Here is a 12,733-nt window from a genome sequence, read left to right as displayed (position 1 = left end):
GGTATCACCAGGTCAGCATTTTAAAGGTGAAGTCCAACCTAAGCTTGTTCGGCTGGGTTTCTTCTATTAGTTTTGCACTCCTGTGACCCGTTTTCAGCAGAGAGCAGACTGAATTCCGCTCTCTGCTGACATCACAGAAATCAGTCCCAGGACCGTGTCATCCCGACAATGGAAGTCTGGATCCGCCAGGTGTCTGGCTCGCTGCCCCTTCACAGCTCAGCGCTCCAATGAGCGTGGAGGAGCAGAGCAGAGAGCTGCTGATTGACAGTCAGAAGCACTATCGTCGGGAAGCTGTGAAAACTGAACCATTGGGGATGTTCGATTCTCAGTGTAGAGGCCCTGGGTGACCGATGCTTCATTCTAGGGCTGAAACAATTAATCGACAACTAATCGATTATGAAATTAAGTGATTACTATTTTCATAATCGATTAATCCAGCCAGGAACATAATGGGGTTAAGAAAAAAAAAAAACAAAAAAAAAAAAAAAAAAAAAAAAAAAACTTTATAGTACAAAAATATAATCACTACTGTAAATATTACTTTCACAGTTCTACAGTAAAAAAAAAAAAAAAAAAAAAAAAAAAAACCCTTCCAGTAGTGATTATTTGCTTTTTTGTACTATAAAAAGGGGCTAATTTTAGTTTTTAACCCCATTATGTTACTAAACGTCTTAGGCCTGGTTCACATCTATATGTTTATTGGTGCTTTTTGCAGAAACGCACTACAGTTCATTTACATGGTTTCCTATGGGACACGTTCATATCTGTGCTTTTTTCAGCCACTGTATATTTGGAAAGGGTCAGGGACTTTTAAAACGCAAAATGGAGCTTTTTTTGGCTCAATATACTTCAATGGAGAAGTTGCAGAAAAGAATGTAATGCGTTTTTGCAGCAATTTGTGTTTTTTTAATCTGACCCAAAAAAAATTGCAAAAAAACGCAGTAAAATCATGTGCACAAAATTCTAAAACGTACAGCCAAAAAAGCACTGCAGAAACAGATCAAATGCAAAAAACTGCATAGGTGTGTACCGAGCATTATGTTGGCCTCACTGATCAATTTTCAGGTGAGAATATTCAGATACATTCGCTGAATGAAAGAATTTTGTTTGAAATTTTCACTTCATTTCTGAACAAAAACCACATACACTGTCTGAAAATTTGACCAAGAAGTTTTCTATTTCCAAATTTTCCCATCACTGTGGTTGAAAATGAATGTCAATTTGACTCACTTTTTTTTTTTTTTTTTTTTTAAGTTTATTAACCGATTAATCGAAACAATAAATCGGCCAACTAATCGATTATGAAAATAATCGTTAGTTGCAGCCCTACTTCATTCACCCATGTAAGATTTAGAAATAAAAACAAAACCATACTTCTCTTTTAAACCTGTATCCCTGGTGCTTAGCACAGATAGAGGTTTTGTACAAGAACAGGAGAATTCGCCACCTGTTTATCCATAAAAGTTTAGTCCTAGGTCTCGTTCCCACCTGGTAATAAAGGGAAGTCTGAAATCCAGCAGCAGATTTTATTTTTTTCAATATAATTGATTTTATTGTTACACTGTTGCTTTCATTTTATATTTTTTTTAAATCACTTTTATTGCTGTCACAAAGGAATGTAAACATCTTTTGTGACAGCAATAGGCACATGATATACACTTTATGGAGGGATCTGGGTTCAATAAGACCCCAAATCTCTCTTCTGCCCTTGAAAGCATTCAAAAACACCAAGATCTGTGTTTTTGAATAATTAAGTTTTTTTTATTTTTAAAATTGGGCCTTTGATACCGAAAGTGATGTTATGTCATTGCTTCTGAGTTACCATTACCAACGTCCCCTCCCACTAATTGTGATAGAAATCAAGCAGTTAGTAAGCGGGCCGACTGCTTGTTACCGATATGATGCTCAGTGTAAACACCGAAAGTCCAGCAACGTACGAGTAAGTCGCTGGTCATTAAGGGCATTTAACTTTTTTCTGTTCAGATTCTAAAACGCCCCAATATGTTGTATGCACACATAGGCCTTCACAGGCGTATTAGAAGAAAAGGGTTTAGAGGCTGAAAATTAATAAATACCGTATATACTCGAGTATAAGCCGAGATTTTCAGCCTCTTTTTTGAGGCTGAAAGTGCCCCCCTCGGCTTATACTCGAGTCATCGCTGTCTGCCCGCTCGATCAGCGTGTCGAGCAGACAGACAGCGGCCATTCTGATTCAAAAGCCGCGCCTCCGGCTCCGCCTTCGCCTGTGATAGGCGGAACACTGAATTTCCCAGCAGCCTGTGTTCCACCTATCACGGGCATCCGCTCATCCTCGTACTACGGACGAGGATGATACGACGTCCGTGATAGGCGGAACACAGGCTGCTGGGAAATTCAGTGTTCCGCCTATCACAGGCGAAGGAGGAGGCGCGGCTTTTGAATTTTACAATGGCCGCCGACGAAGAGGGCACGGGACGGAGGCAAGGCAAGGCACGGCACGGCACGGGACGGGACGGGACGGGACGGGACGAAGGCAAGGCAAGGCACGACACGGGACGGAGGCTCGGACAAAGGCTCGGGACACAGGTAGGCTGGACACACACACACACACACACACACACACACACTGATGGAGACACACACACACGGATGGATGGATGGATGGATGGATGGAGACACACACACACACAGGGATGGATGGATGGATGGATGGATGGAGACACACACACACACAGGGATGGATGGATGGAGACACACACACACACACAGGGATGGATGGATGGATGGATGGAGACACACACACACAGGGATGGATGGATGGAGACACACACACACAGGGATGGATGGATGGATGGACACACACACAGGGATGGATGGATGGATGGACACACACACACACAGGGATGGACGGACACACAGGGATGGACGGACACACAGGGATGGACGGACACACACACAGGGATGGACAGGCATGTCTCACCCTCGGCTTATACACGAGTCAATAAGTTTGCCAGTTTTTTTGGGGGTAAATTGGGGGCCTCGGCTTATATTCGGGTCGGCCTATACTCGAGTATATACGGTAAATCACAAAGGAGATGTGTTCAGGAGATCAGCTTTTGAGCAGAAAAACGTTTGACGTGCTCAAACATTTGTAAGCATTTTGCAGCTGAGTTTAGCTCTTGAAGGTTCTTTCATTTTATTGGCCAGAATAAAAGATTTTCTATGATCGTTGGACACATCTCGTTGTATTCTTGACCACAGGGTTATATTGACACCTTAAGAAGTAGAACACTAGACAAAAAAAAATAACACACAGCAGTCTTAGCTGGTAATAAAACACCCTCTCTGCTATAGGCAGCTCAGTGTAGGAGTAAAGACCTGGCTTCCCTGCTGGGATCTGTAGTTCTATAAGTTTTTTCCTTTTTATTCCCTTGGATTTTTCCTGTGATGCTCTTCAATCAACAGCCGGGCTTGGTGACAGGCGGGATAATCTAGATCCAATAGTCACTCCAGCATGGCCAGGAAGTGCATGCAAACTTTTAGCTACCCACTGGGTCAGCCACAACAGCCCCTTCCTGGATTGGCGTGGCTAGTGAGTTAAAAGTCTCTTGGGCATCCGGCGTACAGGTCACAGTGTTACCCTGGTCGACAGTCCATCCCCTACCTAGGTGGGAGGTGGATATGTCTTGCGAGTGCTACCCGCTACCTTGGCTGGATCGATGAGTAGATGCCCTACCTTGCCCGTGGTGGTGCGCTGCTCCTTGAGGTGGTTGGCTCTGTGGGGTCCACTACTCTCCTCAAGGTCTATGTTGCTGCCTTAGTTGACCCAGAAGTAGTGGGGCTCTTTTTTGGGCTGAGCTCTGACTCTGCTCTTTTCTATGTGGCTGAATTGGGGGGTGGGGGTCTTAGCCTGTGCCTCTCAAGACTCTCCCCTCCGCAAGTGCGTGCATCATGCAGTCCCTTGCAATTTTCTTTCAATGCCATTTCTGGCCATGCACTCTTTGGTTTGTACTTCAGTATAAGGGATTCAATATGTAGCTCCTGCTGTGTGCTATCGTGGGACCTGAATCTGGTAATTTCCATTCTCCTGAAGCCTCTCTTTGAGAAGAAGGTCTTACCTTGCTTGCCCTCTCTCAGAAGGTAGCCTGTTTAGTCACTAGAACTTCCACGTGTTGCAGCTGGTGGCCTTGTCCTGTATGGGCCCCCATTTTGGTTATATACAAGGATAAGGTAGTTCTCCATATATTTGTCCCTTCTTAAGTTGGCGTCTGACTTTTACGGTCCTTCCTTCACTGTGTTATGTCCTAAAGAGGCTGTGCACCACTTCCTGAATGTTGTCTGGGCAGTTTGTGTGTACCTGTCTGTTATGGCCTTCTTCTAGAAGTCGGCTTCTTTTTTTGTGCTCACATGCGGCAGACAAATAGACCAAGGTTTCTTGGTCTAAAATGGGTAGGCGGCTGTCCAGGCTTTTACCATTAAGGGCCAGGTTCTTCCTGTCACTGTTATGGCACACTCTACCAAGAATTAGTGCCTCTCATCTTCAGAAGTCTGTCTTAAGCTTGCAAAGTGTCTTCTAGTTGCCTGTACACACACCTTTACCAGGTTTTGCTGGTTGCAGTTTTAGCATCTTCAAATGCAAATTTCACTCACCAGTTTTGCAGGCTACTGTTTTGTGGTTCTTGTTCCCCTTTCAGGGGGATCTTGGGTGTGGTTGCGTGCATTTTTTTCTCTGGTTTCCCATCCCACATAGAGGCACCATTTTGGGATGTCCCTATGGTTGAGAATAAAGAGCTGTGTCCATCAACAATAGAGAGAATGAGGGATTTTTTGTTACTCACTGTAAAATCCCTTTCTCTGAGTTCACAGCACTTACCCCTCTGTTTTTTTTCTACTTGTACTGCTTTGTTGCAAACTGAGCTGCCTATAGTAGATAAGGGGTTTATGATTAGCTAGGAATGCCCTTATGTGGTGCTGTGTTTGTTTTTTCTGCAGAGTGCCCTACTCCTGAAGGCATCAATATAATCCCATGTTGGAAAATATAAAGAGTGGTGTCTGTCAAACTCAGAAAAGGGTATTTTACAGCAACAAAAAGTCTTGCTATTCTGGCCAATGGAATGAATGAATAGCCAAACGCTTAACGGGCCTAAACTTGTTTGCAAAATGCGGCTTTAGGCAATTTTTTTTAAGCTGCTTTTCTCCTGTCAGGAGAAAAAAGCCTTCAGAGGAGCTGAGCATCTTGTGCACATGAGTCCTTGCGACCAGAATTTGAAAGACATGCAATGGTTGTAGATATTTTACTTCACTCCATTCTTACTAGGGTCCCATACCAGGTGGTTGCCCTAATGTAGTCGCTCAACACGGGTGCCATTTAGGGATTTGCCATTTTGCATTTTCTTCTTTCTGTTCGCATACTCCACGTGCAGAGTCCACCAGGAAGTTGGTGCTGCGCTAATCACAGGCAGGGAGACATTGCCCTCGATGCGCGGCTGCAGAGATCGGGCAATATCTTGCTGCCTGCGATTAGCGCAACGCTGACTTCCTGGCGGGCTCTGCATGTGGAGTAAGTGAACATGCCGGAGCTCATCCCTACTCAAAATGGAACTTGGAAGCTAGCGGTGATCACCAGAGTAGTGGTGTGCACAACAGTGATTTCCAGCTTCCATGGGGATCCCACAGGGGTGGCAAAAATTGTCATACCCAAACTTCTGTTTTAAGTTTATGTTTTACAGCACAAAACGTATGAGTAACGGTGTGTATTCCAGTAGCTGCAGGTGGCTGCTTCTGCTAAAAATATTTCCTGCAGTGCCTCCTTCATAGCTGCCAGATACTGACTGCCCTCAGCAGCTCTTTTCTAACATTGTAAAAGTTAACAGCAGCCCCCTTCTGCCTTCTCCACTGTTGATATTGCTCATTATATCAGTCACACAATACATCACATTCTGTAAATGGGCAGTGAAAATCCTGTTACTCAAGTACTACTCCTCCAGTCCAAGAATGCAATGCATTGTGGGGGAATAGTAATACAAACACAATGAATGGCAGTGAGGGTACAATGGTGTAAAGTTAAGCGGTGCATCTTTTCTTAGAAGCACTGGCTCACAGCGCTGGAAAAGAGATGCGCAGGTCAGTATCGGATAACAGGAGGCTATGGAAGAGGCACTGCAGGAAAGATTTTTTACCAGAAGCAGCCACCTGTAGATAAAGTCACACTATTGCACAAAACGTATGTGTTTTGTGCTGACCTTTAGCTTTAATGGCTAAAGAGTACCTTCTGAATAAAATTCACTATCCATCCAAGGGGAACCAGTGGATAAAAAAAATAAACAGACAGCTTCTAAAATGCCTTAACTGTGGGCCCCATTTGTGGCGCTGCTGCAGTCTGACTGAACAGTGCTCATTCTGAATGTGTCCCTGTCTTACCAACACACCAGGAAGGACCACAGCACACTGTTCATGTGCTGGTTTTGAACAAAAGTGAGCATGTGCTCCTGTGCTTGACTGGTCAACAGATGGTTGTTACAAATATCTGACGCATAAAGCAAGACAAAGTGCTAGTTTAGATATTTAGACCCTTTTCACACAGGGGCGTTTTGCAGGCTATAGCGTTAAAACTAGCACCTGCAAACCGCACTAAAACAGCTGTTCCATTCACTCCAGTGTGAAAGCCTGAGGGCTTTACAGTAAAACCGCTCTTGCTAACTGCCGAATAGCACCGCTAAAACTATGGTAAAGCAGTGCTAAAAATAGCTTTACCTCTGACGCCACACTGTGAAAGGGGGTCTAAGATAAGACTAACAGAAAATGGGAAACAGCTGTCTTGAATCATAACCATAATTTCTTCTTTGGTGATGCTGAAAATGACAGAAAAACCTATAAATCTTACCCACGCACAATGCCACTCTCCAAGTAATTGACCTGGATGAACTTTCCAAAGCGGCTGGAGTTGTTATTGTGTGCTGTTTTGGCATTACCAAAAGCCTGGAAATAGACAAAAGTGAAAGATATTGTGAACACAAGATATCATTAGACAGAGGGTTATGCAACCTATATCTAGCAGTGTATTATATAGCTGCTTCAAAACCATGACTTCAGACAAAAACTATTGGAATTATTGGATTATTCCAGGGTAAGAGATACAAATCTATCCGTAAGCATTGTATCATTGTTGGTGTCAATGCAAAATAGGTCTCCTCACCTCTTCTCCCAGTTACAATGCTGTCGCTAGAACAGGAAGCAAAGGGAAACTGGGAAACCCTCCTATGGGTAAAAATCTGACTAGGAGTCTACCCATTTCCACACTATTCAAAGCTTAAGAAAATTAATTATGCACACACACACACACACACACACACACACACACACACAATGTCAATCAGTGAAAAAATGTACACATAAAATTACAGGACACAGCAAGAATTTAAGAAGAAAGTTAATTATTTAAAAAAAAAAGGTTTCAATATAGCGATTATGATTTATGACAAATCTCTATATGTGATAAAACATGGACATTTGCCCACGTATGACACTTTACTTAGTATCCAGATGGATTCCCCCAAAAATGGATGTAGCAATGTACCAGGAAATAAGGCCTACTCATAAAAGTGACTGGGCTTGCCCGCCACAGAAAGTTAGCTGTAACCTCCATTTAAAAAAGGATATGAAGCGATTACTGCACAAATGTCACTATACATTCCAACTACAGCATTTAATTATGGAACGTCAGACTAGCATCATGCAGGGTGGTGATGGTTGAGACAACTTTCTAGATGAGAAAAAACGTTGGCTTAAGAAATGAATTACAGTAGGCAATCACACTCAGTTGTACAGTTTACAGTATTTTTCCACTTTTATATTCTTGTTTACTGGATAACAGCTTGCGGTTATCGTCCAAATTATGCATTAACCAAAATTTCGAATTTAGTTTTCTACTGTAAAAAAGTTGTATGCAAAATGGGAACACCTCAGGTTAGAAAAATAATCTGCTAATTCAAAGTCAACAAATTTTACATGACAAAAATAAATAACCAACGAAATGTAAAGCTGGGTAAAGTTTTTTTTTTTTTTCAACCCTGTGGATGCAGGGATCTCCCCTGCAAGAATACACAAAAATGTGTGGAGCAAAACCCTCAGATTTTACGTCAGTTATTAGACAGGGTCAATCTGGTTTGTTTGCAGGCTAGCTGGTAAGTGTGCTGGGAATTGGTTTGTGAATGCACAAAAAGACACACACGCACACCACCTATGGAGAAAAAGGGATTCTAAATATACTTACCTTTCAACAGCTTCCCTCCTGTAGTGCATAGGTAAAGGTGATGTCTTTTTGGCGATGTACGAGGAAAACATGGCACTGTGCTGTGTCAACATCTCATGAGATTTTGGGTACTTGTCAGAAAAATGGTGAGCTCACCCCTTACAGTACAGAAGCAAAGGTAAAGTAAGTATATTTAATTTTTTCCCTTTTGGTGTTTTTTCACATTTATGCTACTATTTACAATAGGGGAGGAGATCTAATATATTATCTGTACCTCAACTAGTACTCCAAAATTTGCTTTAAAAGCTCACTCACCTGCATAATCTGCTAGATCATAATTCACGTCACTAATACACTTGTTCACTTATTTGAGGTGTAAGTGGGATTTGGATCAAACACAAACCGTGGCAACTTTTTTTTTATTTTTATTTAATGGCAGCATTCAATTTGATGACGTGGTATGATGTGTGAAACAGATGACATATAGTTGAGAGATACAACACGTATAAAAAAAATAAAAACAATAAAATGTATGCAGTATTGTAGAATCATTCTTTTACTGTCAGCACTAACATAAAAAAGTCAAGTATAGCTACTAAAAGAAACCTACAGACTGATCTTGTAGGGTTTATGCTACAAGAATGTGTGAGTCAGGGCTCTGCAGAGACTGGTGAGGTCATTGAAAGCTCTGGAATCTTATGACAAACCAATCTCCAAAAGCTCTGGGAGATGAAGCTTGCTAGCACACTGCTGTTATGTTTGTTGAATAGTCTATTTCATGACTAAGGAAGGTACATTAACAGAACGATATACAAAACACCCTTTGTATTCCTATTTCAGGGATCAGCTTCATAATGTACAGCTTAGAGAGTGGTAGTCCGGATGGCAAATGTAGAAAAAATATGCATGGTGCAATACTTGTGTTCTGTGAACAGGGCAAGCGTTTTTTTGTGCCCTTGGAGAATGTGTGCAGAAAAAAAAAAAAAAAAAAAAAAAAAAAACTGGCTGCTCCCTGCCCATTTTTATTTTTCCATGATTAATTGGACTGTTTGGTCAGCTCCCAGTCTGTTCCTTACACAGACTCCATCATACGCCCTACTACTACACTATTAATCAGGTATGGCAGGTTGTGTGCACCTATTAATCCACGGTCTATTGCTTAATTAATAGCCAGATTGCAGGGAGTCAAGCAGTCTGCCTGATAAAAAATAAAAATAAAAGTATGAATGACACCACTATCCAAGATCATGCCCTTGACCAGCTAGGGCAGTTTGCACAGCCCCCTCCCCCTGTTGGAACCCAGGGGTTTAAACATCTGCTGAAAAGAAAAAAAGCGTGCTTTTAGGAGAGCATTAGTATCTTTTTAGTACAACCACCCGGTCCTCTGATTTAAAGGGAAAATCCATCAGGTAACCCTCCAGTTGTGCTCAATGGCCTGGATCATCTATAAGGGGCCGTAATCTATTAGTATGAAGCAGTGGGCAAAAGTTAGGAAGATCCTACAATAGTATCCAATAATAACCAGGAAGGATCTTTTTTCTTGGTGACAAGAAAAGGCCAGTCCCTCATAGCTTCAATCTTTTAAACTGTGTTTAATTTAGGGCTCTGTTAATGGTATGTCTCAGATACCAGGCCTCTTCTAACCCTATGCCATTTTTTTATGGGGGGTTTGCCATGAAAATGCTTTAGGGAGGTGACGTTCCAAGTCTGTGCTAAAAATATCTACAAAAAGCTGTTGCAAAGTGTTGAGGAGGCCTAAGAAAGTCAGCCATCATTCTCTGGAATATAGTAAAAGCTCCTTTTAGCTCCTTGAAGGACATTGGGCAAATGTAAGAAAAAAAAAAAAAAAAACTCTGCAGAGTTGCAAAGACCATGCTTTCTTTTGCTTCCTTTGTCAGTGAAACCTACCAATAACTCCTTGAGATCACGAGTGGTCATAAGCCTGGTCAGACACAACCTCGCAATCTAGTTATTAACTTAAGGCATTGGGTAAGCACCAAAACTTGACATCTCATTCAGCCACCTGGCTTGGGAACAGACTATAGGGCTACACCACTCAACTTTGACGAAGCCATTTGGTCTGCCAGAATATTCGTTGGGAACCCAGTTCTGATAAAACATCCAATAGCTCTTTTGCAATGGTTTTCAAGTAGGTTCTTAAAAGGGTTTTCATTTGCTGTCAGATACAGCTAGCTGTTTATCCTGTGCCTGCGGTTTGTCTTTTGCCTATATCCCGAAACTCTGCTCTGACCTCCAATTTTACTTTTGGACTTTTCGGTGCTCCCCATTTGTATATATTGTTTTATAGTTAGGCATTTTGTAACTTGGTTTGTGGTTCATTTGTATGTACACATTTGTTGTGCATTTGAGTTGCTGGTGTTTGGATGTGTTTTTCTTCACTGTTAAAGAGGACCTTCCGTATGAGAAATGACAAGGCAGCAGCCACAAAAACTGTAGCTGCTGACTTTTAATACAAGGACACTTAACTTTCAAGGTGTCCAGCGCTATCCTCACCCGAACCCTTTCTTCACTAGGCTTTGGGTCCCTAGCCACAGCATCTTAACTAAGGAAAACCAGCTGTGAAGCTTTGCGACTTCACACTGTGGATGCGAGAGCCGTGCTCCACAGATTAAAGGCTGTAATTAAAGCAAAAGGTGGTTCAACAAAACACTGACTCAAGGGGGTGATGATTTTTTCCAACTCAGCGATTCAGTTCCCCCCCCCCCCCCCCCAACATGTTGAGGTTATATCTTTCATATACAGCTGGATAAGACAAAAATTGTCTTCAATTCAGGCCGCAAAGCAACAAAAATAGGATTTTTGAACTCGCTGTAAAATCCTTTTCTCTGAAGTTCAACGACTGATACAGCGCCATTAATCTTGACCATAGGTCTGTTACGCCACCTTCAGCAGAGGACTAGGCAGAACTTTCTAGTTCTGCCCAGGGGGCGGTCCCTTCAGCAACAACCCCCCAGCCTGCTTCCTGAAGTTTCGGTACATCAACAAGCAGTATAACGTAAAACAATAGGAGCGGAGAGTGCTGTGTCAGTGAACTTCAGGGAAAGGATTTTTGTACTCATCGTAAAATACTATTTTCTATCGTTCACTGACTGACACAGGTCCATTAATCTTGACCACAGGGTCAGCCTCAAGCAGTGTCATAACGAGGGGTAGGAAAAAAAAAAAATTCATCCACAACCAGAAGTGCTCCCTAACAGGGGAGTCACACTTATCTAGCCGCATCAGAACTTGCAACAGTGCATTAATACTCAAAAGTAACTTTTTAAAAACAGAGTAAAGAGTGCAGAATTGTAACATTACACAGCCGCCAGCAAAACTTTACGGCCAAAGCACGCATCAGACGATGCACTTAGATCCACTTTGTAGAATTTGGTAAAAGTGTGAACGGACGACCAAGTCGCCGGCTTACCCATTCAATCGACTGACGCTTGATGACGGAAAGCCCAAGAGGCTCCAATTGCCCTGGTGGAATGGGCCCTGACAAGAAAAATGGGGGCACCTGCCCCTTCAAGGCGTAGGCCTGTACTACAATCTGTCTGATCCACCTGGAAGTGGTGGCCAACGAAACCGCCATACCTCTGTTCGGACCAGCTACCGAAACGAACAGAGAATCTGACTTCCGAAAGGGAACCGTGGCAGACAATATACCCTTAGAGCCCTGACCATGGCCAGGGAATAAAGGGCCACCTCTTTAGGATGTTTCTGTTTAGGACACAGAGATGGTAGCACATTGTCATTGATGCGGAATGCCGAAACCACCTTCGCCAGAAAAGAAGGTTGCAGACGCAACACCACCTTATCCTAATGGATAACCAGATACATTGACTTGCAAGACAAGGCCACCAGTTCCGAAACCCTCCCGGCCGATGTAACGGCCACCAGAAAGACCACTTTCTGGGAAAGAGTCAACAAAGGCGTAGATCAGTCGGTACCAATCCCATGGAGTTACCAGCGCGATTGACGCGTCTGCCCAAGGATCTCTTGTCCTGGATACGCATCTCAGCACCTTCCGATTGAGACAGGAGGCCAGAAGATCCACGTCTGTTGTGCCCCACCGCAGGCACAACAGCCTGAACACCTCTGGATGCAATGCCCATACTCTTGGGTCCAGCATCTGGTGACTTAGGTAGTCCACCTGCCAGTTTTCTACTCCTGTGATGTAAATGGCCGACAAGGTCAGTAAATGTCGCTCTGTCTACTGAAGGATGTGAGCGACCTCCCGTGTTGCAGCCGAGCATCTTGTTCCTTCTTTATGGCTGACATATGCCACCGCCATGGCGTTGTCCGACCGAATCCTGATAAGACGCCATCCCAGCCAGTAAGGCTGGCTTCTGTTGTGATCACAGTCCAATGTAGAGGTGGGAATGACTTCATGGACCGAAGCGCCGGGGACCTCAGCCACCAGAGCAGTGAGTGCCTGACTGACTGGCTCACCCGAATCTGCCGATCCAGGGATAACGGAGATTTGTCCCATTTTGTCAA

At 43.2% G+C, this 12,733-nt stretch overlaps 1 protein-coding gene across 8 annotated transcripts in view; it reads right to left on the bottom strand.

The window, feature by feature from the left end:
- The window catches only part of MYO9B (myosin IXB), a 241,293-nt gene that overhangs the window by 152,519 nt on the left and 76,041 nt on the right, over positions 1-12,733 (bottom strand). For all 8 annotated transcript variants that reach the window (XM_077475522.1, XM_077475525.1, XM_077475527.1 and 5 more), the window contains exon 3: positions 6,863-6,957. In XM_077475522.1, the coding sequence (XP_077331648.1) occupies positions 6,863-6,957 (95 nt within the window). The remainder of the gene's footprint in view (positions 1-6,862; positions 6,958-12,733) is intronic.

The sequence above is a fragment of the Lithobates pipiens genome, unplaced genomic scaffold (assembly GCF_037356315.1).
Source record: "Lithobates pipiens isolate NorthernLeopardFrog02 unplaced genomic scaffold, aLitPip1_a1.2 Scaffold_13, whole genome shotgun sequence".
NCBI classification, from domain to species: domain Eukaryota; kingdom Metazoa; phylum Chordata; class Amphibia; order Anura; family Ranidae; genus Lithobates; species Lithobates pipiens.
The sequence above is the reverse complement of the archived record's forward strand: the minus strand, read 5'-3'. Positions and strand labels throughout refer to the sequence as shown.